We start from the raw sequence: 25,643 nt of genomic DNA on the forward strand, positions 1-25,643 counted from the left end.
CAACGGGCCTGGTGCCTTGCAAAGCTATATACGACATTCTACTGAAGTGTGGATGGCTGTTGGCTTGCTTGGAGCTCATCCGCCCTTTGACAGGTCTTGTTTTCGGTCCTGTTGGGGGTCCACAGCCCCCTCCTCACCTGGCAAACCAGGTGGGGGGAGACAGTTTAGTCACTGATTATTCGACCATGGAGCAGGTAGCCTGAGTTGACATGGTATATGTGGCAGGTGGAACTCCCCCCGACCTGACCATGGGAGTAGTAGAGAATGCACTGGTGCTGGGAACTATGGTGACGGGGGAGTTGTCACCTCTCCTCACTGATTCTGATTCTGCTCTGTGGGTTAGAAAGTCGAGGATCCAGTGGTAGAGGGGGATGCTGATTTCTCAGGCCAGGATTTTGGAGATGAGTTAGGATGGGTGAAGGCAGAGCTACAGTCGATAAATAGGAGTCTAAGGTGATGAGTTTTCCTTGGAGACATGCTGAATTTCCTCAGTCTCCTTAGGAAGTAGAGGCATTAGTGTATGGAACGAGTTTCCAGAGGAGGTAGTTGAGGCCGAAGATGATTTTAGGGCCAGTGAGATGGCGTCTGCTGTGCACCTGTGGCGATGGTAAACAAACTGCCCACTCTTGGCATTGGAAAAGGCCTTCAGCCAGATCATGATTGATATTGTCGTGCATTATCCTAATTTGATTTCTCTGCAGCCTTTGATACATTTCACCATGTGTTCCCCCCCACCCCCATTGTTGGCCGACCCTATTGTCCAGCTATTGGCCATGGGCTTACTTGGACAAATGTATGGTATAGTAACAACTGTAATTTGTAATCCATTTCAGAAATTACATTGCATTGACTTTAATGGAGCATTATCAGTGAGGGTATATCAGAAAACACAACTGCCACTGTATTATGTTTACCATCAGCACAAAATGAGGCATTTTCAATCCAAGCAGCAATGACTGTGACTGAACCGTTCAGTTTTAGTTTCACGGTGCAAACTCTGAAACAAGGACTTGAAGCCTCGAATATGATAGAATGAGAGAAATCATTTTTTTCTTAACTGTGACCCAGGGAATTATGTGTCTTTTGATTAATACCATGCGAGCATGGCATAAAACAAGCAAGTAAGGCCATCCAAAGAGATTGCAGGCAATAAATCCAACGGCTGGGATTATAAAATATAGATTTCTGGCACATTTGGAAGATATACGTAACTTAATTAGGATGTGTGTAGGAAAGAACTGCAGATGCTGGTTTAAATCGAAGGTAGACACAAAATGCTGGAGTAACTCAGTGGGATAGGCAAGCATGCTACTCCAGCATTTTGTGTCTACCTTTAACTTAATTAGGAGATGGAAGTAATATAGTTGAGATTACCGGAGCGATATTGCCTGATGGAAACCTGCCACAGCTCGGTATGAATGCTGGAATATTTTTATTCCTGAGCCTCATCTATGCAGATTTCCCACCGAAACCCAACAGTAAATCCAGGTTTGATGATATTCCTTGCTTGCGGGCCAACTAAATTGCAAGAGGAATTAATGTTACAAGAGACTGGGGAAGTTTAGTGATTTTACATGTGTTTCTTGTGTATCAAAATAAGCAAACATATTTATTGAACAAAAAACTATATCCTCTCCTGCACTATGCATCCCACTCTCTCAAACATGAGATTATTCTGGATCTCCTCTGTGGCATTTACCTTAATGCCAAAAAGATTTCCTTCTGGTCACATCCCTGTGTGATTTGCCACTTAGATTAGCATAAAGACGGCTTCCATCAGGCATCTGTTCAAGTTGCTCCAAAGAGCAGGTGTAGATAGAAACCCAAAGAGGGATGTGGGACTGCTCTGGTTGAGTCTCAATAGCTGTTGCCTCTTCCATTCCAGTAACATAAGCAATGAACTGAAATTTATTCCATGTTATGAAAAATAAGTCACACTCAAAAATAATAAATTAGGGTGACATCTCACTGCAAGATTACAGGGTTGCTGCAATCAAAGATAAATTGTCAAATCATGGTCCTGTCTGGCCTCCCAGGTGAATGCGAAAGAACCTATCACATAATGCTAAGGAAGAGCAGGGATGTTATCACTAGTGTCCTGTTCATGATGTCGCCTTATGTTAACATGACTTAATAAACCTCAAGCTGATTTGCAGGAACAAATATACCAAATGGGCAGGGTCTACATGTTGCACTCTACTTCCAAAAAAAACTTCCAGTGGAGTGTTGGCCTTCAGTTCTTGCTTCGATGGGACAGTACATATTTAACATGCAAAGTCCTTTGTACTAGATGTGAGGTGGTGGAGAGTGTGAGTAATAGCTTAAATGGTTCATGGTCCTTAACCTTTGCAAGTCAAGTCAAATATGTATTGTCATACACACCAGTACCATGAGGTATGGGTACAATTAAAAATAGCTTGGTTTCTTTGCATTTCTGTCTTAATATGTTCAGAGCAATTGGAATGAATACTTAATGGAAGCTTATTTATCATAAATATGCCAATCAAATTTGAGGACATCAATCGCCCATAACTATGACTAAATCAAAAAGTTATTTTGTGTACCAGGTCAACTTTGCTGATCTCCAACTTTCTCCCAACTAAATACTGGGAAGAAAGAAGCCAATACTTCATGTCCCTATTGCATCACCTGCTTTTCAACCATCAATTCTATTACTGTCCCACTGCAGGGTTCAGACCTGAAACATTGACAAATCTTCCCCTCAAATGATGCTGCTCAACCTTTGTTCCTCCAGCAGATTGTTTGTTGCTATCACTCCCCTTGAAAACTTCCTGAAACTCCCGACTGGTCACAATCTTCAGGTCATATTGTCATGTTCTAGAGCCGCTAACTTCCACTTTTTGCCCAACTTCACCACTGACTCTACTCATCGACTGCTGGAACCCTCGACCATGCCGTTGGCAACTCTACATGAATTTTCTTCACTCTACCAAAACCGAGAACTTTTAAAACTCTTCTGGTTTTGTCTTAACTGCATCATATTTTGTTCTAAAAACCCTGTCTGTGCCTGCTGACCTATGCTTCCATTCCGCCCCCCACCAACCCCCATTTTCAAAACCTCCCTCGATGCTCATCCATTTAGATGTCTATAAGCCCCTGTCCTCCTACTCCCTCCAACCCTGTCTCCTGACCCAACACAAAACACTACAAAGAAATGTGCTTCAATTTTCTTCTAAATTAAGTAGCTGAAATATCTTAACATTGTCCTGCATATTACTATATAACAATGCATTATAATCTAATGTATGTTATTGGATAATGTGCATCACTAAATACTACATGTCTGTAAGCTGTGTTGCTCAATAACAATATTGTCACATCACATTTACGCAGGTACAAGAGACATTTTCAAGTTTAAATAAAACTTGAGCAATCCCTACGAGAAGTTAAATAATATTTATCTAAACTATAGAAGATATCGCAAAGGACAAATTAGCTGATATGTGTCACGCATACTTTAATTAAATTCCAGCGTATGTAGACACAAAATGCTGGAGTAACTCAGCGGGACAGGCAGCATCTCTGGATTAAATTCCAGTATTTGGTGACATCATTTGACCTCAAGTATGCCAAATGCAAATTAGTCCAAACAGGCCTCAAACACCTGCCTCAACATGTTACAGCCCATAGAGAAATGCTTCTGTTTGAGTTGAAGTGCAGCTGCAAAGAGAGTGCTCGTGTTCCTATCTGTTTGGATGCAAAGAGTAAGCAAAATGCCTCCTGATTTACTATGAATGTAATTTATAAGGATTTTTAAATGCCTGAACACGTCCCCACAGGAAATTGAGCTGAAACAAAAAATGTAACTGGAATGTTTTAAGTTTGCCTGCTTATGTTAAATGTCCCTCATACTTGTCAGACATGAATTGCGGGATTTGATTTTGGATCAAAAGTTGTAATGGCACAATCCCAACCACAATATTCAAGCACCCTTGTGCACGACGACCAAAGCTGCTTCACTCGCCATCTTTAAAGGGACTGCTGGAGGCAACTGTGGGAATAACTCGGTTGAACTTACTTCAATGTTCAATATTATGAAAATAGAGTCCAAGTAGAAAAGTGATTCCAGCCTCCTGCTGAAGTCAGACCAGAAACTGGCCTCTGTTTCTCCATGTAGTGACAAGCAAGCAATGAAAAATATCTAAACTTCTTTTCACAATAAAACAAAACTAATTGAATTTCGGGTTATATTTTTTTTAATTATTTCATCTCATCCTTTTTGCTGCTTTTATATTGTAAAGCTAGTACTGGTGATGGCACCCTACAATGTATGATCAGTTTGGATTTGGATTTGGATTTGATCAAAGGATTGATCATACATAATGTTCATTTAATGTGAAAACTTATTCAGTTTACAAAATATGAATATAGAGCCTGGTCATTAGAATACATGCAGTTTAGGATTGGGGTACCTTAGAAATGGGTATGAAAAGCATAACCAATCAATCAAATTCAGAAATGTTAGTAATCAATTAACTGGCAGCATGTTTCAAATAACGGAATTAATTAATGGTGTAATTTTGATGCCTGATTGTAATTAAGATTAGTTTAGAGATACAGCGCTGAACAAACCCTTTGCCCTACCAAATCAATGCCGACCAGCAATCACCTCGTACACTAACACTATCCACACACTAGGGACAATTTACAATTTTTACCGAAGCAATTAGAGCACCCGGGGGAAAAGCCAAGCAGTCACGGAGAGAACGTACAAACTCCATGCAGACAGCATCCGTAGTCAGGACCGAACCCGGGTCTCTGGCGTTGTAAGGCAGTAACTTAACTGCTGCTCCAACATGCCCCCTCCTTAACTACTGATTTAAACACAAGGGGGACTCCACGATGTTACCTTCTGGCTTCAAACCAGGGATCTTCCGCGTGTTAGATGAACGTAATAACCACTACACTACAGAAAACTTGCAAGGGCTAATCTTTCACACACTCTCTGTAGTTTAAATGTCAATATAAAATCCAGCTCTAAACTTATTATATATGGAGTATTGAGCTTGTTGAAAACAAAGTGAGTGGAAATCATGTAAATGTCAAACATTATAATGTTCTTGACATTGTATGAAGATGGGAACAAAGGAAGCCATAAAATGGTTCTCCAGTTCCCAAAATGAAACAAGACACATCTTGCAGCATTGGTATTCATGGCAGTGCACTATGCTGTGGGAGCAGTTCCTTCAACATGTTAAACCTGTCCTCCATCCACTTACACAGTAGCATGGTTATCATTAATGCTTTGCTCACTCATGCAAATCCCTGCACTACTGGAGATTTCCAAACTGATCAGGCATTCATGTAGGTTAAGCCAACACATCGCAACTTTATAGCAACCATATTTCTCCAATTCCAGAGGTAAATGTTAGTCTTTCAAAGGGAAAATATTTTCAGATCTTGCATTTTACATTCATAACAAAATTCACTCCACAAAGTTCATGCACTGAAATGTTCGAAACAAATTCACGTGGATTTATCACAGACTATGAGCACCAATGGAATATTTAATTAAGCAGTGTGAAAACCACAGGCACTAGGTAGTTTTAAAGGCAGTTCATGCATTTCTAGTCTTGTTAATTACAGACCGAGCTACTAACTTACATACCGAGAAACAACAGGTCCATCTGTAGCCTGAACAGACTCATACTGCTTTACCTGACGGAGCACTGGGATGCTTTCACTGTCAAGGCTATCGATAAAAAAAACAACAAAAAGAACAATCGTTTGAATGATTAAAAATCACAGAATGTTTATGCAAGTGTCCTTTTCCTGGCGTCTGCATTCTCTGTAAACAATTGTATAAACATAGTTTCATCTTTATGTACACAAATAAACACTTCTAACTGGCGAAACTCAGAGCAAAATCTGACAAAATCTGCCCATGTGTTGTTAACGTTCGGACTTTGACCGTTTATTTTCTCGTATTTGCAGCCTGGCATATATCGGAATGGCAAATATACACTGGGGAACTGGAGACAGTGAAAATCACTGAAGACAAGGACAGACTTTGGGAGATGGAAGCACAACAAACTGCAGATGCTGTTGAGCAAATGTTGAGCTTATGTTGAGCAAAGGATTTTGAGAGATTTTTGTTTCATGGTGTACAGAGGAATCTCGTTTGGAACGCAGGTTGAACCAATGCTGTACAGCCAAGTATTGGTTAAAATGATATTTGACGGATATATAACATTTATAACACAGGGTGTATTACCCTCATTGATGGTACATATGGTATGGATACACATGCGACATATGACCCAAGAGCATTCATTGCAGTACTTTCAACTGACAGATTACATTTTAATCATTATCAAGGGAAGGCTTCATACCTTAGGGCACAGTTGAAGTAGAAGCTGATTTTTTTAATGATTTACACAGAGCCCCTGAAGTTATTTGATAATTATGCAGCTGTGTGTTGAACGCTTACATTTGTGTTTGTGAATATATTTGAAGATATTCCACAGAGAACATAAAAATGAGGATGAAAGTAATTTTATTTTATAGAACAAAAATGATTGAAGAAGCAGGGTATGAGGCAGATTATGAAGGTCATTCTTAAAAGAAAATATGTTCGCACTCGGCTGCTCTTCTGAAGTGAAAGATTGTTGTGGGTGTCTTGCTTGCTGCGAGTTGAAAGAGACCAGAATGTGTGTGAAGATAGACACAAAATGCATGAGTAACTCAGCGGGACAGGCAGCATCTCTGGAGAAAAGGAATGGGTGACGTTTTGAGTCGAGACCCTTCTTCAGAGTGTGTGTGAGGCTGAGACACATCTAGAATGTACTTTCCATGGGCTGGTAAGGACGAGGCAGAGGTATTGTGATGCAGGCAGCAGTAATGCCCAGGTGGAAGCCCACACAGAGCAGGCATGTACTGATCATTTATTGCATTATTGTTTATTGCATATTTATTTGTGGCGGTGTTGCATTAACGTGCCTGTAAAAGCTGCAACAAGTAAGAATTTCATTGATCTGTTCCCAGTGCATATGGCAATTAAACAGTTGATATGTCATTGTGTGGTTCAATAGACTGTGCAGGAAAAAGGGTTCACATTCTGTCATCGAAAAATGATGTTGTTTTCCCAAACCAACATCAAGACAATGTAGAGTAATTAATTGAATCAGTGAAGTGCATGAACCACAGTTTTCAACTTCTGGGCAAGTCTGGCCATTTGAAACCAGTTTCTTTTGTTAAAAAGTAATGCCTTCAACATTTTTAAGCAAGTTTTTCATAAATCTCAAACCATTGTTAAATGTCTGTGGTTTTGAAGCTATTATAGTTGCACTTTTATGAAATTAGGCAGACTTACTGGGAAGCGTTTAAAACACCAACAACACATGGGCCGCGGAACCGGGGGGGGGACTTTTTTTGCTAGACATGTTTCACAGCTCCTTTCCATGTCTACGTGGAGGCTCAGGACATCAGGCGCTGGAGCTAACAACGGTAAGTCCCAGACTTCCAATTTTCTGAGTGGAAATTTATGAGAACATTGTGTCATTTTGTGCCTTCGGAGGCATTTGCAATTTAATTCCCGCACCGAACTGTTGCTCGATGCTGGTTCGAGAAACGGGGTTGCTCAACAGATATTTAAAGAGGGTCTAAAGGCGCATTTTACACATTGCCACGGGCACGCCTTAAATTTGGCCGTAAGTGACGCAACAAAAGGGTCAAAGTTGCTTTCAGATGCCTTGGACGTTACGTATGAAATTTGCAAACTGATCAAGTTTTCACCAAAGCGTCAAGCTTTGCTAGAGGAACATACCTTATCTTAAAAATACGTCAAACAAAAAACATTGAAATCACACTTCTACAATGCACTAAAACATGATTACAACACATCAAATTTCGAAAAGTCCCTACCCCTCCCACACCCCCAAGGCCGATGATCAGTGATCGCTCAACCCCCCAACTTTCAAAAATGCTACGCGGCCCCTGCAACATGCTGACTTCTTCACGGGAAATAACGTGTTCACTGGAAATAAATTATTATAACATTTGAACCCATATCATTGTTTTGTGCCTAGCAAATTTTCAGCAAGCAGGCTCATTATACATGCAGGATAATTTAAATACTTATTATGACATTCAGTGGAACAAAACATTTCATAGGTTAAATGTGTGCTTACTGTTGGTGAACTAATTTTAGCAACATGCATTCAAATAAGTTTGGTAGATTGAAAGATATAGCACGGAAACAAGCCCTTCAGCCCAACTCATCCATGATGTCCATCTAAACTCATCCCAAAGATATTGTTAAATGCCTCAAATACATTTGACAATGGATACAAAGCTTCACTAAAATTGGAAAACCTCACTTCTACAGAAAGTAAACTTTAATTACGAACTTTGCAGTATAGGCAATATTTAAAATATTTAGTAAGTCCGAAGTTTTGGAATCCTCAAACAAAAATTCCCAATATTGCTGCACAGTGGCAGAGCAGGTGGTGTTGCTGCCTCACAGTTCTAGGAACCTGGATTTCATCCTGACCTCTGGTGTTGTCTGAATGGGGATTGCAGGTCCTCCCTGTGACTGTGTGGGTTTCCTCTGGGTGCTCTGTTTTACTCATACGTCCCAAAATTGTGCTGGTCGGTAGGTTCTTTGGCTGACTCGTGCAGGTGAAAGCCAGGAAAATCAGGAAATGATGGGGTTACTCTGAGAGCCAGAATAGATTCATTGGGCTGAATGGCCTCATTCCATGTCATGTAGAGAATATGAAAAAATAATTCAAAACTTAGCCTACAGCCCAAGTAAAGGATCTGGATTTGAAATATTGACTACCCATTTCCCTCCACAGATGCTGCCTAGCGTGCTAAGTTCCTCCAGAGGTTTGATGTTTACTTCATCAATTTCTCAGTGCTCTATGCAGTATCATTGAGCAATTATACTGTGACATACAATGCCAGAGCTCGAAATTACAACCATTGGACACAACAGGGCACCTCTCCAGTTTGCTAACTACAGTCTTTCAGCTCTCCTGAAAGCAAGGCCCCAAATTATCGGTGAATGTGTTACAATTTGTGTCTGTGATGTGTCTGCTACGGTTGAATAGCTTGTAAGCATATATGCAAGGTGCAAGGTTTGTGAATGAAAATTGGACTCGTAGTAAGTGTACAGGTATGGCGGACATTCCTTGTGACACCGTTTCCGTCCCTGTATTCGTTCTCTGTGGACATTGATCTCTCCCCTGTTGCTTTTGGTCCTTTGTAGCTTCTGGAGCCTCCTGGGGTTTCTTTCCCCTGGTCAACTCCCTCCACCAGCATCATACGGTCAACATTGGTCATTAATGCTTTGTAAGCTGCACAGTGACTTCCACCAGTGGATGGATTGTGGTCACCTCAGAAATGATATGTTCTTAGAAATCTAACCAGTTTACATGCATTTGCCATTACACGGCCTCGTATTTGACATTTTCACCTTGGGATAAAAAGTTCTGACTGTCTACTCAATCCATGCCGCTCATAATTTTATAACATTCCATTACATCTCCCATCAGTCTCTAATCCCATCTGTGCTCCAATGAAAACATCCAAGTTTTTCCAACCTCTCAGTATTACAAATACCATTTACGCAGGCCGTATCCTGGTGAACCTCTTCTGCACTCTCTCCAAAGCCTCCACATCCTTTCTATACTGGTGCAGCCAGAGATACACGCAATAGACCAAACGAGGCTTAACAAAAGTTTCATAAAGCTGCCACATGACTTCCTGACTTCAGTTTAGTTTATCAGTTCAGTTCATCTCAATGCCGCGACAGTGAAGGCAAGCATACCACATGCCTTCTTTACCACTATCTATTTGTGTTGCCGCTTTCAGAGGCCTGTGGGACCACAAATCCCTCTGTACATCAATGCCGTTAACATCCTGCCATTAACTGTTTACTTTCCCTTTACATTTGATGTACAAAAGTGCAACACCTCACACTTTCCCTCCTCCAATATTTGTACCTGATCTGTACCCTGCTGGATATTTTGACAGCCTCCTTCGCCTTCCACAACTCGATCGATTTTCATATTGAGTCACCCATCACTTATCCCTTCAAAACCCCACTGCTTCTCCCGGCAATCAGCCATCTCTCTGATTAATAGACACAAAATGCTGGGGTAACTCGGCGGGTGAGGCAGCATCTCTGGAGAGATGGAATTGGTGACGTTTCGGGTCGAGACCCTTCTTCAGACATGAACCCGAAGAAGGTTCAGGTTTGAGATCTGAAGAAAGGTCTCGACCCAAAACGTCACCCATTCCTTCTATCCAGAGATGCTGTCTGTCCAGCAGAGTTACTCCAGCATTTTGTGTCCACCTTCAGTGTTAACCAGCATCTGCAGTTCCTTCCTACACATCTCTCTGACTGAACCTGCGGTGTGACTGCCTCCCTAAACCTCCTGTCTATAACCCTCCCTGCTTCCCGCACACTGACTCCTCCGTGTGTCCAACAGCCGCTCCGACACATCCATGGATTTCCAGTGTCTATTTTCATGAATGAGGTATATATATTTTTTAATTAAAATAACCTCCTCCTTAAGAGGTGCGAGCATGTGTTTCATAAGCACAGATCATTTTCAACCGGTCTGTGGAACTCCTGACATTGCTCACACCGAGTCTCCAAATGGTTGCACAAGAAAATCACATCAAGAGAAACTGCCCTGAGCCCCCGTGCAGACACTTTGCAGCACAGATTTCCTCCTTGCAACAATGAATGTCTAGAAAACCTTACACATCGAATTGGTCACTGGTGACAATGTCACCAGTGACCAATTCGATGTGTAAGGTTTTCCCTATTTCCTTCCAGCGTATGAAAATGGAATATTGAATAGTGTGCTGCATGGCAACAGACCATTCAGCCAGCAATGTCTCTGCTGAACATCATGCCAAGATAAACTAATCTCATCTACCTGCACATGATCCGTATCTCTCCATTCCCTGCATATCCATGTGCCTATCTAAGAGTCTCTTAAATGCCACTGTTGTATCTGCCTCCACCCACTGTGTAGAAAAACTTACCCTGCACATCTCCTTCAAAACTTTGCCCTTCTCACCATTAAAGCTATGGTCTTTAATGTTTCCACCCTTGGTAAAAAGCTTCTGACTGCCTACCTTATATATATGCCAAGTTTCATGCCATCATTAAATGAAATTCACTTGTCCATCATGACGTGTGTTCTCCAAAAATGAACTAATTGTTTTTAAATGCAACATAAACAAAATGCATGGGCTCTGCAAACTGCAACTAAAAGCTTGTGCTGGAGATTTTCCATCTCTTGGGCAAACCTTCAAAAAGATAACATGTAAGAACTCTGAAAACTTGCTAAAAAATGATAAGGATCCTTTGCTGGTATCATAAACTGATTAGAAGGCCCAATTCTTTACAATACTATAAGTTTCCAGATCCTGGTCAGTATTAACGTTCTCAACTTTACTTCTGCAGCCTCTCTCCTTCATTACACTCTCAAGGTCACTGCACTCCACCCATTTCTGGCAAGTCCTCCCTCAGTTTTAATTGCTCCATCAGCAATTGCTTATGAGGGAGGACATTGGAATCGCGAGATCACCCACTCTTCAGTAAGGTTATACAAGTGAACCTAAAAAATCCATCGGTCCTCCTATTTACATTATTAAGGCTCATACAACTTGATTCAGATTGCCGCCAACCTCAGGATATAGGTTTATCAGAACACACAAAGAACAAAAAGAACAGGGGCAGGCGTGAACCACTTGGCTTCCCACGCCTGCCCCGTCATTCCATATGATTGTGTGTGATCTACATTGGCCTCAATCTTCTATAATAATACAGTTCCCTATAATTTTCCAAGCTTTCTAAAAATTATCTACATGATCTCCGGTCATCTTACCTCCACAACCGTCTGGGGTAGAGAATTACAGCGAATCACTGCTCTCTGCAAAAATGACCAGTTTTCAATGACCAGTCCTTATCTTGTAAATGTGTCCCCTTGTACAGGACTCTCCCACGTAAAAATATCTCAATATCTACTCTACCATGCTGCCTCCAGGTCTTATAAATCTCAATAACATCGTTACTCATTCTGCTAAACTCCAAAGAACCCGGACTCAATGTGTCTTTATAGGACAAATCCCTTACCCCATTAAGGCTCAGCAGTCTTATTTATATTAAGGCTCATACAACTTGTTTCAGATTGCTGCCAACCAGCGATGGTTTCAGCCTGAAAGCCTGATAAATTTATTTTGGACTGCCTCCAATGATATTATATCTTCTGCATCAGGACATCTTTGACCCCACGACATTGGTGTCCAAAACTGAATCTTGCTTCACACCTGTATAATCATCCATTTTTTAACTCTTACTCAAATTCTCAAGAGTAAAAACAAAACAACGCTGAGACCAGCTGCTATTTCAGCCAAATGCCACTGGTGTACCCACCACAAGTGCTGATAATCAGTTAAGGCATATGTTAAAAACGGAAAATAAATTTGTGATGTTCATTCAACAAGTAACAAAGCACAATCATTTGATAATAATGGATAATTAAAAGCAAAATGAGCAGACCATGCTTCTTTTCCCAATTGAATTAACAGTTCACAGTTCCAGTGTGCTCTGCAAACATTAACAATTCATGCACTGTCCCAGCACAATGAATCCCAAATGTCCATTCCCTACCTTGCACTCTCTGCAGCTGAGGCAGCAATATTCTCTCCCAGTAGGCATGGAGCAGGCTGTGTGTTGTCGGTGTAGGTCTGATCACTGGCAGCTCCTGTCCTCCTCAAACCTGCCAGCTCCTCACTCACATTCTGCTCGTTCTTAACATATTTACTGGAGCGAGATCCACCCAGAGGCCCTTTCTTCTTTTTATTTGCCTGACGTGGAAGAGGAAGAAATTCAATCAACACTCCGATCTTGAGAGAGAAATTACATATTTTTTCAGAGACCTCTCTGTGTTAAAAAATATAACCATTACCATTTTTGAAGCTACCGGTCGCATGGACTTTTAGAATTTATTACATGGTCACTTTACGGAAATGCATTTGTATTTCATCTCAGAAAAGAGCCCACATTTCCTTTCAACAGGCACGTCAGAAGTAATCACTTCAGTTAGTACCATAAATGGGTATAACATTGTCAGTGATCTGTGATACATCTTCTTCGTTTATTACCACTGACAAACTATGTAACCAGTACATCACTAGTGTAAATACAGTGCAGCCCACCAGAGGAACTTTGGCATTGATATGTTTCTTAGCTTGAGAATTCATTGGTGTGAATTATTTCTGCTGATGCACTACATCATTTCCAACATATTTTCTAATATATTTCTCATTATATTGGAAAATATTGATAACTCAGATCTGGCACGGAGGCACAGCGGTAAAGTTGCTGCCTTACAGCGCCAGAGACCCGGGTTCGATCCTGACCAAGGCTGCTTGTCTGTACGGAGTTTGTACGTTCCCCCTGTGACCTGCTTGGGTTTTCTCCAGTTTCCTCCCATACTCCAAAGATGCACAGGTTTGTAGGCTGATTGGCTTGGTATAATTGTAAATTGTCCCTAGTGTGTGTAGGATAGTGTTAGCGTACGGGGGTCGCTGGTCGGCGCGGACTCGGTGGGCCTAAAGGCCTGTTTCCACGTTGTATCTCTAAACTAAACAAGGATTGAAAGGAAAGAAACAATAACTTGCGAATCTATAGTACCTTTTGATAGAAAATGTTCCAAGACTTTTGAAGCAGAATGAGGAATAAAAAGGAGACATTGTGAGAAACAAACAAAAGGAAAGTGAAAGATATTAAGAGTTAAAATAGAAGAGGCCAATTTACAGGAATCAGAATTAGAGAGGAAATTCCAAAAGCATTGCAAAATGGGAGGAATGTACAAGCAATCCCAAGAGAGGAATGGCTTGTCATGGAAGTGGGGATTTCAGGTCCACTTGGCATAAGTGGGAACATAGTTATCATTCCTGCAACAGGCTTTCCCCCCCTTCCCTCCTACAGGCTCCTTTTGAGATCAAAGCCATCACTTAAAGCAAGTGAATTAAAATGACAAAGCCTTAAAAAACTAAAGACTAATAAGTAAATTTGGCACTGACCTAGTCAGAAACTTGCTCCTTGTTAGGTTTGAAGCTTACCCTTTGCATAGCCATGACCATCCCCATAACACACACCATTTGTCCGTTGTAGCGCCAGTGTTTATATATATCCCTTACTTCAAATCTGAGCAATACAGAGAAATATATAAACACTCAGACTAATTCCTGGGTCGAAGGGATTGTCCTGTCCAGAGAAACTAAACAGGTTGGGCCTATATCGAAGTTCGAAGGATGAATGGTGACCTTATTGAGAAATATCAGATCACAGAGGTGGCAGAGCAGGGTAGATGTTGAAACATTTTCCCCAATGGGACAGTCTTGAACAAGGGAATATAGTTCTGAGATAAGGGATAGTCGTTTAAAATAAATATTTCATAGAAATTTATTTTCAAGGCAGGTTGTGAAAATTAAGCTGCAGTTAGATGCATTCTTGAAACTCGAAGGAATTGAGGACCCTTGGGACTGGTACGCGGCAGGGAATAGAGGCGGGTAAATCAGTCATGATCACAGTGAAAGGTAAGGAAATGGCATGCTCTTATTTTCTTGTGTTCTTATGTACTTGCGCCAGGCAGCCTATTATCTTATGTTGAATGTAAAGTGCATAAAGGTGCCCAGCATGAATTTGGTTAAAAAAACTAAAGCTATGCCCAACGTGGGGCCCGGAAACTCTATAGAAAAAGCAGCAGCGCTGTTGATTTGTGGACTTGGTGCAATTAAATATGATGTAGCTTCTGATAGTTTCCATCGCATCATAGCACAGCAGCAGTACATGCCAGCTACGCAAAATCTGATTGCAGCAAGCGCAGGTTACTGTCATTGTGCTGTGCATTAAAGCATGTAAAGACACTTGCAGAGTACCACAGTTCCAATCCTCTCTCAGAAGGGCAGTGTACGCAGAGACCCTACCGGGAACGTCACCTGCTCATTTCCCTCCACATATGCTGCCTGACCCCCACATGTTCCTCCAGTAGTTTATTTTTTGCCCACACAGCTGCTCTGCCAAATGCCTCTGCTGCCACCTGTCAGTCAAACGTTCTGAACTTTCGTTTAGTTTAGAGATAAAGCACAGAAACAGGCCCTTCGACCCACCGAGTCCGCGCAGACTAGCGATCCCCACACACTAACACTATCCTACACACACTGGGGACAATTTACAATTTTACCAAGCCAATTAAACCTACAAACCTGGACGTCTTTGGAGTTCTGCTGCCTGTGCCAAGATGGTGAAGTCCAAAGCCAATGTACATGCGTCTGTGCTGCTTGAAATTGTCTCCCAAAACAATCCACAGTTTTTCCCACTGAATGTCACTTCAGAAAAGAGAAATTCGGAGACCATTTGCCAGTTTTCATGGGTGGGTCGGTGGCGGAGAGAGTTAGCAGCTTCAAATTCCTGTGTGTTAACATCTTGGATGACCTGTCCTGGGCCCAGCACATGGACGTGAACACGAAGAAGGCCCAACGGCACCTCCACTTAATTAAAGTTTAATACGTTCACCTATTTAAAGTCACCAAATACTCTAACAAACTGATACACTGTCAAAATTATCCCGACTGGTTGTGTCTTGGCCTAGTATAGAGATTCCAGTGCACGGAATGTAAGGGGCTGCAAAGTTGGAGGACACAGCAAAGTTTCTCATGGGCACAGACCTCCCCACCATCCAAAGCATCTACATGAGGCACTGCCAGAAGGGAGTGGCATCTGGGATACCCACTATCTGGGACAGGCCCTCTTTTCTCTGCAACCATTGGGCAGGAGGTAGAGATACCTGAAGTCCCACACCACCAGGTTCAGGGACAACCGTCAGATTTTTAACCAATCTACAAAACCTTAATCCAAACTGAGCAATGGAAGACCATGGATTACCTTTTGCACGACAATAGACTTATTTCTATTGTGTTTCTGCAGTAATGTCTTGTTGTTTCAGTCTTTTTCTTTTCTCTGTCTTGTTTAATTTAGAATTTAGTTTCGAGTTTCGTGATGCAGCGCGGAAACAGGCCCTTCGGCCCACATAGTCCACGCCGACCAGCAATCCCCATACACTAACACTATCCTACACACGAGGGACAATTTACAATTTTTGCAATTATTATGGAAGCCAATTAACCAACAAACCTGTACACCTTTGGATTGAGGTTTGTTTTAGGTTGGGACCCAAAAGTCACCTTTCAGTCAGAAGAAGGGCACCAACACCTACCCATATTTTCTAGTGATGCTCCCTGACCTGCTGAATTACTCCAGCACTTGATGTCTTTTTTTTTTTTGCTGTTCTTTGTTATTCTCCAAGACATGTGAATAGTTACATGGATAGAATAGATTTAGAGGGATGTGGACCGAATGCAGGCAAATGGGACTAGCTTAGATGGAGCACCTTGGGCATGGATGAGTTGATCCAAAAGGGCCTGTTTCCGTGCTGTATGACTATGGCTCGACTTATCCTTTTACCAGCTATGCAAGAGGGAGTGGAGTGTCAATAAAGTGAAACGCAAAAACACACCAAAGTATTTGGAAAGCAAAAGATGATTAGTTGACTGCTGTCTGTGGTATGGCATTATTTAGTTTAGAAATTTGGTCTACAATATTTGCTTTTTGAATGTGTCCATTTTTGCATTGTGGTCAAATGCCCATGAGTTGATCAGCGAAGCTAAATGAGGGTAATGTTGGTGAGTGGCAAATAGTTATGGCTTTGTACTGAGATGCATTCTTCACATATGTGTGTGTGCGTGTCTGTGTGTATATATATATATATATATATGTATGATCTATATATGTGTGTATTTGTGAATATGTGTATATATACATACATACTGAACTTTCTTTTTCTCTCTCGTTTATGAAATTGCTTACAGTGTACTATGTTTACATATTCTGTTGTGCTGCTGCAAGCAAGAATTTCATTGTTCTATCTGGGACATACTGTGTGACTATAAAACATTCTAGACTCTTGACATACAGCCCCCGCAGAAGATGGGCTGCATATGTTCGCATTTCTTGCTCTTCCTCCTCTGCCTCATGCTGCTGTTCCGCAAATGCTCATCATGCATCCGGTGAAAAATACTCTTCCTATACTGCCCATCACGGATGCTAGCACCAGATTTATCAAGCTCTTCAGGGGTGGCAGCACTTTCAGCGCACAGTTGACTGCTCTCACCCCCTCTCCACTACACCCCTACTACTCACTAATGAATAGGAACTGTGCTTTTGGATTCAACAGCAATATCATGGCTGATTGTCTGTGTCATCCAAACGCCATGGTGGATAAAAATACAACTAAACAGTGGACTGCCACAAGTAAGGCCCCTGTGAATGCTGCTAATGCTTTGTGCACTGAACTGTATAACAATTTATGGTTTGGGGTGGCACAGTGGCGCAGCAGTAGAGACGTGGTTTAGATGCTGATTACACATGATGTCTGTGCAGTATTTGTACATTCTCCCTGTGACTGCGTAGGTTTTCTCTAGGTGCTCCGGTTTCCTCCCATGTTCCAAAGACGTGCGGGTTTGTAGGTTAATTGGCTGATGTAAATTGCTCCTAGTTTGGAGGATGCGAAAATGGGTTCACATAGAACTAGTGTATGGGTGATCGATGGTCGGTGTGGACTCGGTGGGCCAAAGGGCCAGCTTCCCTGCTGCATCGCTAAACTAAATTAAACTAAAGGTACAAGCTGGATGCTGTTGCAGTGGGATCCATTTCAGTTCCAGGTGCATGACAGGGTTGGGACATTTCAATTACAAAGCAATTTACAGAACGGTTCTAATCTGAAACATTGCCTTTACATGTCCTCCAGAGATGCTGCCTGACCCACTGAGTAACTCTAGAACTTTGGGGGTTTTTTGTATTGTAGCCAGCATCTACAGTTCCTTGTTGCTGCACAAAGTCAAGGGCAATGTAAACAATGGGAAGACCCACAGTCTCAGCAACTCATGTATTCTCTCTGCTCTGTACCTGCATGGTGAGAATGAACTTGGAATAGAAAACATAATACAATATCTGGACGAGCAGAGGCTGAATGTGTTTGAGTTCACTGTAAGAATCACATTGACATTCACCAGCATTATGATCTTTCCCCCGCTGCCTGTTTCTGGTTGTGATTTGCAACATTCAGTAAAATTCTGCACTGAAGTGCACATGTCCAACACATTATTCCATGCTGAGTTTTTGACTCAATTGCAAGACACACACACTGTATCTGCTGCCGAACATCCTTCTCCCCGCCTCCTCCCCCCTCTCATCTTCTAGCAGCTGCATATCCTCTGCACATTCCTCGAGCCGTGCTGTGTTCAAAGAGGAACGCCTGCCAATGCACACGTCAGGAGCAACTTGTTTTGAGTTGAAGTGTTAAAAGGCACCACATTGTGCAACCCAGAGCACAAAGGACCTGGGGACCTGGGTCAAACGATAGCAGAACTCTTTCATTATCCACAAGAAATCAGTCTGCTGGCGGTGGGCAATGGCACTGGTGGGTCGGCCACCTCCTGTTGCCGTGCAAGGTCGAGTGTGGATAGTACTTCAAGCTTTGAACTCCAAAATGACATGATATGAAATCACTGTTGCATTGTTGATAAACCTGATCCGTCCGCTTTGCAGCCCAAGTGAATATTCACTGCAGACATAATGATCCCACTGCTAATATCCATCCCACCAATTGCTCCACCAATCTGAGAATGTGTTGTATATGCCAATGTGAAGTTCCTGATTGGATTTTTTAGAGCAATTAACAAGGAAGGTTGATGATACATTTGTTGTAGTCTACATAGCAAGTGTTTTGACATTATCCCACATGGCAAGCTCATCAGAAATGAAGTCCATGGGATCCAAGGTTAATGGCATATTAGATCAAGATTTGTATCAGAGACTCCTCAGTATACAGCAAACCCTTGTTCTAAGGGGCCCAATTATAACGGATTTTGGTTATAGCGGACAGACCTATCGACAGTTGCTGACATTACCCGCGGCTTGCAAGGTGCACCAGCAAGCACTTCTTCACCAGCTGCCTGCACTGTCTGGCTGATGCTGCTGTTGTTGCAGCTCATGTTGTAGCCACTGGCTGGCGGAGTTTTCTTCAGACTGCCGCCACAGACAGGACGCGCTCGGTCCCCTCTCACCAGCTGCAGCTTCTTCCTGTTGGCCGATGCTCTGTTCGCTCGGCTTCTCCCCCCCCCCCCCAGAGTTGCCCACATACTCCACCTTGGAAGATGACAGCAACTGTGGCGGAGAAGAAGGACTTCAGAGGAGAGAGCAGTGGAGTGGACAAAGCAACAGGAGGAGGAGGATGAGGTGACAGTGGATGGGGAAGCAGACAGCTGGTGAGAGGGGAGGATGCCCCATTGTGACCGAGCCTGTCGTAGTCTGAATAAAGTCCTGCCAACCAGGGACTATAACATAAGTCACGACAACAGCCACTTCAACCAGACTGCAGCTGGTGAAGACGGGCTCACTGGTGCAGACCAGCGGCATCAACACCTTTTTTTCCAGGTGAAACGTCACAAAGTGCTGGAGTAACTCAGCAGACTGAATCAATCTGCAAAACTGAAGACAAAAAGGGAAGACACTGGAGAGGGTGCAGAAAGGACAAATAGGAATTGGAAAACTGGAGCCCTGAGGAAAGACTGGATAAACTACGATTGCATTCTTCGGGTAGATGAGGTTGAGGGGTGAGAAAATTGAGGTTTATAAAATTCTCAAAACCTCTACAGTTGTACAGCAGAGAGCATATTGAGTGGATGCATCGCGGCCTGGTTCAGCAACTCGACTGCGCAGGAACAAAGAAGATTGCAAAAAGTAGTGAACACTGCCCAGTCCATCATGGGTACTGACCTCCCCCACCATCGAAGGGATCTACAAGAGTCACTGCCTCAAAAAGGCAGCCAGCATCATCAGTGACCCACACCACCCTCTCATTTCACCCCTGCCATCTGGAAGAAGGTATAGGAGCCAGAAAACTGGAACTTCCAGGTTCAGGGGCAGTTTCTTCCCAACGATCATCTGGCTATTAAACACATAAACCTCCAAATAGGCTCAGAATTATATAGACTTGGGGACGTTATTTTTGACTTTACTATTATTTATTTGCCTGTTTTTTTAAAAATATATGTATACTGAACTTATTTTTGTTGTTCATGATGGGTTTTACAGAGTAATAGGTTTACATATCTGTTGTGTTGCTGCAAGTAAGAATTTCATTGTTCCGTTTTGGGGTATATGACAATAAAACACTCGAAAAAATTATGAGAGGACAGACACAAAATGTTGGAGTAACTCAGTGGAGCAGGCAGCATCTCTGGAGACATTCCTTCTCTTCAGAGATGCTGCCTGCCCCGTTGAGTTACTCCAGCATTTTGTCTCTGTCTTTGGTTGAAACCAGCAACTTCAGTTCCTTCCCACACAAATATATGAGGGGCATCGATAAAGTAGATTAGTAAGGACTTACTTCCTTCAGCATAGGTGGCTGAAACCCGAGAGCCTCCATTTCAACAGAAACACAAAAGATTGCAGATGCTGGAATCTGCAGCCAAGATTTAAGGTAATTTATACACAGTAATCATTGGGGGGAGGGGAGGGAAGGGAGAGGGGTGGGGGTTGGGGGAGGGGGAGATGATGGAAAATGTTTTAATTCAGAGGGTGGTCGGGAGCTCACTGCCTGAAAGGATGGTAAAAACCATCGCCACATGTAAAATGTATGTCTATACTTGAAGAGCTGTGAATGAAAGGTACACTGTCCTGGTGCTGGAAAATTGAATTAGGTCGGAGTCTATTTTTCAGCCTGCACACAGCAAGAGAGCGCTTGGGCCATCGACAAAGTCACAACCTGTCGCTGACTATTTCTGAGGGCAATTGTAGATCCTGAAAATAAGCACCTGCGATTCCAATTTTACTCTTCGGGTTCCTGGAAATGGATTGACTTGTGTGAAGATAATTGTTTACGCTGCAATCTCATCTGAGGAAAGTTCTGTGTCGGTAATAGAAAACCAAAATTGATCTTTTTGGTGCTGTGATGCCGCTTTATGGCAAATGGGAGTCCATTGAACTTGCTGAACTGCAAAGAGAAGGTGATATTGTGCACATGAAACGTCTCAAGGCAGGGGGACACCAGGGAAATGATTGATCCTTCCTGCAAGCTCAATGCCTCGTTGTTGGGAGGGAGGTGGCTTGGCCAGGAGAGGACTTCTGCTCCCTCCAGGCCCACTGGCACTGCAAGGCATGCATGAAGCTTACCTTGTTGGATGTCTTTTGGCCCCGGCTCCAGCGTCCAGCAGGTTTGGCCTGGAAGGGCAGCACCCTGACTCCACCTGATCACAGTGCCCTCTCCAACTCCAGCCCCAGCCCCAGCTAAAAATAGCAGCTCAATGACATCATCAAAGCCTGATCTGCATATTTAAAGAGGACCATGCTAGTGTGGACGAGGTCCCTTTTGGTCTGTAATGTAAAATTGGTCAGGCAGGCAACTGATGCAGTGAAGGAGTGACAGATGATTTTCCTCCTCTTATTTCTGAAACATTAAAACCGAAAGTCAGAGGACTTAATCTTGTTTACCTCAGAGGAAGTGCAGCATTTGCCTCAACAAAGTGGAGGCAAGATGGTGCAGCAAGTTTGGCACGAGGGCGCAGCAGTAGAGTTGCTGCCTTACAGCGTCAGAGACCCATGGGTGCTGTCTGTACGGAGTTTGCGCGTTCTCCCCGTGACCGCGTGGGTTCTCCCCGGGTGCTCCAGTTTCTACCCACATTCCAAAGACGTACAGGTTTGTAGGTTAATTGGCTTCTGAAAATTGTATATTATCCCCAGTGTGTAGGATGGTGCTAGTGTATGGGGTGATTGCTGGTCGGCGTAGGCTTGGTTGGCCGAAGGTTTCCACGCCATATGTGTAAACTAAAAGTGCAAATGAATTTGAGCTATCCTGTGTCCCTCTCCAATACCACGTGCCCCCTCTCTCAGACTTCTGCAGTTTAAGAAAAGTGCCACAGTGTAATCTGAACGGTATAAATGATATGCTCCATTATTTCCTAACAGTCTTCTTCTTGTGTATGGCGTGCACAGCCTAAAGATGTAGGACAACTTGTTCTATTTGATCTTATTTGATTGTGCATTCAGGTTGATTGGATTAGTCGAAACAGGGCGGACCGTGTGAAGGTTGCAATCTCCCACCCCTCCTAACGGTCACGTATCTGTGTAACGTATTTGAATCTCGAACAACCAAACACTACATATAAATCTAATAACACTGGGATTTGCTTGAAACCTTGAATCAGGTGGCACTTTACACAGAAACAATGATCAAAATCCAGCACAGGAACAGGCCCTTCGGCCCACCATGTCTGTACTAACCATGGTGCCATATTAAACTAATCCACTCTGCCTGCACATAGCCCTTTAGGTCTCTATTCACTGCCTGTTCATGTGTCTGTCTAAATGCCTCTTTTATGTGCGCATAATTTGGATTGCCCTGCTATAGAAAGGAATTGTAAAGGATGTTAAAAAGATTCACGAGGACTTTACTGGTACTGGAGGGTTTCAATTATAAGTTCCTGGAAGTGCTGGACTAATTCCCCTGGAGTGTAGGAAGTTGACTTTATAGAGGTAAAACAAACTCATGAAAGCTGTAGATGAAGTGGATGGTCACAGTCTCTCTCGCAGGGCAGGAGAGGCGAAAACTCAAGAGCATAGGTTTAAAATGAGAGGGGAAAGATTTAAAAGGAACCCGAGGGGCAACCTTTTCCACACAGAGCAAGGTGGGTATATGGAATGAGCTGCCAGAGGAAGCTGTAGAGGAGGGTACAATTACAATGTTTAAAAGACATTTGGACAGGTTTATGGTTGGAAAATGTTTAGAGGGATATGGGCCAAACACAGACAATGGGGCTAGGTCAGATACACATCGTGGTCAGCATGGCTGAGATGGGCCAAAGGGCATGCGTCTGAGCTGTACAAGCTCAATGACATCTCCTTGGCAACACATTGCAAGCACATCCCACTTGCTGTGTAAATAATCTTCCTCGCAGATTTCCTTTAAATTTTTCCCGGCCCTCAACCCCGTTAATATTTGGAATTGCCACCCTGGGAAAAAGATTCTGACCATCTACCCTATCGATGCCTCTCGTAATTTTACAGATTTATTTTTAAGGATTATTTGGGATATCTTCAGGACTTGGGGACTAGCAGGAGCAGCTAGTTAATTCAAACAAGAACCTGTCTTAAAAAAAAAGTTCACAATTAACTTTCACTAATACTTCAAGGTCATCAAAACTGGCCATTGGGTGTGGGTTGTTCTGATTCCATACTCTTTCTATATTCTGGCTGTTTGTATTACCAGGGAGCCATCCCTAACGCTGTAAACAAGAGAAGTATATTTTGTGCGTCCGGTATTTTGTGCTCAGAATCCCTCAGACTAGCCACTCACATCTGAACATTCAAAGGGGTTCTGTCAGTTGGGACGTAAATACATAATTCTTCAAAAGTTACCCATCTACACTCAAAATATGAATGTAGGTATATTTGTTACCATTGAAACTATGGTCTTGTTGAGTGTCAGGAGAAGAGAAATAGATTCTCCAGAAGACCTGCTTGTGTGGAATAAATTCCTTTTACTTCTACCAGCTTTAGTCTCCTGTGGCTCAGTCACAGTCAGCTGTCTGTCATCAGATCACCAGTCAGGTCTCCTTATAGCTAACAATCTCTATTTCCATCAACATCCTGCAGCACCTCTTCAGCACCTTCTCCAAAGCTTCCACATCTTTCTTATTGTGTGGCGACCAGAACTACACATAATACTCCAAATGTGGCCAGACTGAAGTTTTATACATGGCAACATGACTTGCCGACTATTATACTCAGTGCCCCATCAATGGAAGCATGGCCCATGACTTCTTTATCGCCATATTGTTTCGCCACTTTCAGGGAGCTAGGAACTTGCACACCAAGATCCCTCTGTCCATCAATGTATTGTATACACTCCTTTTAAGTTTAGTTTAGAGATACAGCGCGGAAACAGGTCCTTCTGCCCAATGAGTCTGCACAGACCAGCAATCTCTGCACATTAACACTATCCTACACACACTGGGGACAATTTACATTTGTACCAAACCAATGAATCTACAAACCTGTACGTCTGGAGTGTGGGAGGAGACCAAAGATCTCGGAGAAAACTAGGTGAGAACGTATAAACTGCTCAGAGACAGCACCCGTAGTCGGGATCAAACCCGGTTCCCCGATGCTGAGGCAGCAACACCACCGCTGCGCCACTGTTCTTCTTACCTTTGATCTTATAAAATGCAACACCTCAGGCATGTCTGGATTAAGCTCCATCTGCCATTTTCCAGCCAAATTTCTAACTCATCTATAACCTGCTGCGTCCCTTGACAACCCCCCAGACCATCTAAAACTCCACCAATTGTCAGGTCATTTGTGTCGCTCACTGTGGGAGTGAGGTTGCATTTTACCCACAATGACACATTAATATAACATATTATTGATAAGACAGACCTTCCATATTGTATGAAAAGAACCCCAAAGAGAAGGAACTGTTGAGCAAAGTCAAGTTGAGCAAAAAAGTAACGGAAGCACACGAGGGGAAAAAATAACAAATATGTATGAGAATTATTTAGAGTGTGCATCTTTAAATGGCACCAACAGATGCCAGTCTTGCCTGGATCTTAATTCATGGGATTGCTAACTTTGACCTTCCTCGCTTTCCGTCTTCAGCATATTCCTGAAAGTCTGCTTCTTGACAAGGCTGCACCTCCTCTAATCTTAATCCTTTGCATTTGGTAATGTTTCTCTGAAGCACCTTTAGACATTTAATGACATCAATACTTCTGCATAATGTAAGAGGACACTGTTGTGGTTGCATGCATCAAACAGCTGAGTGAACAATGTTCACAGTGAGGGAAAAGTAACTAATCTTAATCCGTGCATTTGATAATATTTCTCTGAAGCGACTTTGAACATTTAATTACACCAAGGGTTCTACATGATGCATGATGACACTGCAGTGGCTGCCTGGATCAAATGGTTGAATGAACAATGAGATGTGATGAGGAAAAAGAACAGTTCTAAGATCACTTTCATCCTGACTTATGAATGCTCCCCACTTCCAGGTAAAGAACGACAGAAGAAAATGTGCGAATTTTTCGAAGAAAACTTTTGACAGCTTTTGTGTTGGTACGTATAACATAATGGGCAGCAGAGGCACAGCTGTTGCTTCATAGTTGCAGAAACACAGGTTCGATCGTGACCTCGGGTGTTTCTGTGTGGAGTTTGCACATTCTCCCTGTGACCGCATGGGCCTCCACAGCATTCTCCAGTTTCCTCCAGTTTCCTCCCACATCCCAAAGCCGCGTAGGTCTGTTAGTTAATTGGTCTCTGTAAATTGCCCCTGGTGTGTAGGGAGTGGATGCAACAGTGGGAAGAGATAGAACTATGTGAACGGGTGAGCGATGGTCGGCATGGATTCAGTGGGCCAAAGGGCCTGTTTTCATGCCGTATCTCTCAATTAATCGATAAGTAGATAAAAAGCTTTACTGTGAAATTACTGGAAAAGCTGAAGGAGAGAGGAGGAGGCGAGGGCAGCAGCGTGATT

The 25,643-nt window shown here is 42.7% G+C and overlaps 1 protein-coding gene across 13 annotated transcripts in view; it reads right to left on the bottom strand.

Annotated features, from left to right (window-relative positions):
* tacc2 (transforming acidic coiled-coil containing protein 2) overlaps positions 1–25,643 on the bottom strand; it is a 225,407-nt gene that overhangs the window by 174,826 nt on the left and 24,938 nt on the right. For all 13 annotated transcript variants that reach the window (XR_004414162.1, XM_033033794.1, XM_033033792.1 and 10 more), the window contains exons 2-3: positions 12,656–12,852; positions 5,630–5,713 (exon numbers count right to left, since the gene is read on the bottom strand). Coding sequence is in view for 12 of the 13 variants with exons in the window: in XM_033033794.1 (XP_032889685.1) it covers positions 5,630–5,713; positions 12,656–12,852 (281 nt within the window). In the remaining variant the exon portion in view is untranslated. The remainder of the gene's footprint in view (positions 1–5,629; positions 5,714–12,655; positions 12,853–25,643) is intronic.

The sequence above is a fragment of the Amblyraja radiata genome, chromosome 15 (genome assembly GCF_010909765.2).
Source record: "Amblyraja radiata isolate CabotCenter1 chromosome 15, sAmbRad1.1.pri, whole genome shotgun sequence".
Classification (NCBI taxonomy): Eukaryota; Metazoa; Chordata; class Chondrichthyes; order Rajiformes; family Rajidae; genus Amblyraja; species Amblyraja radiata.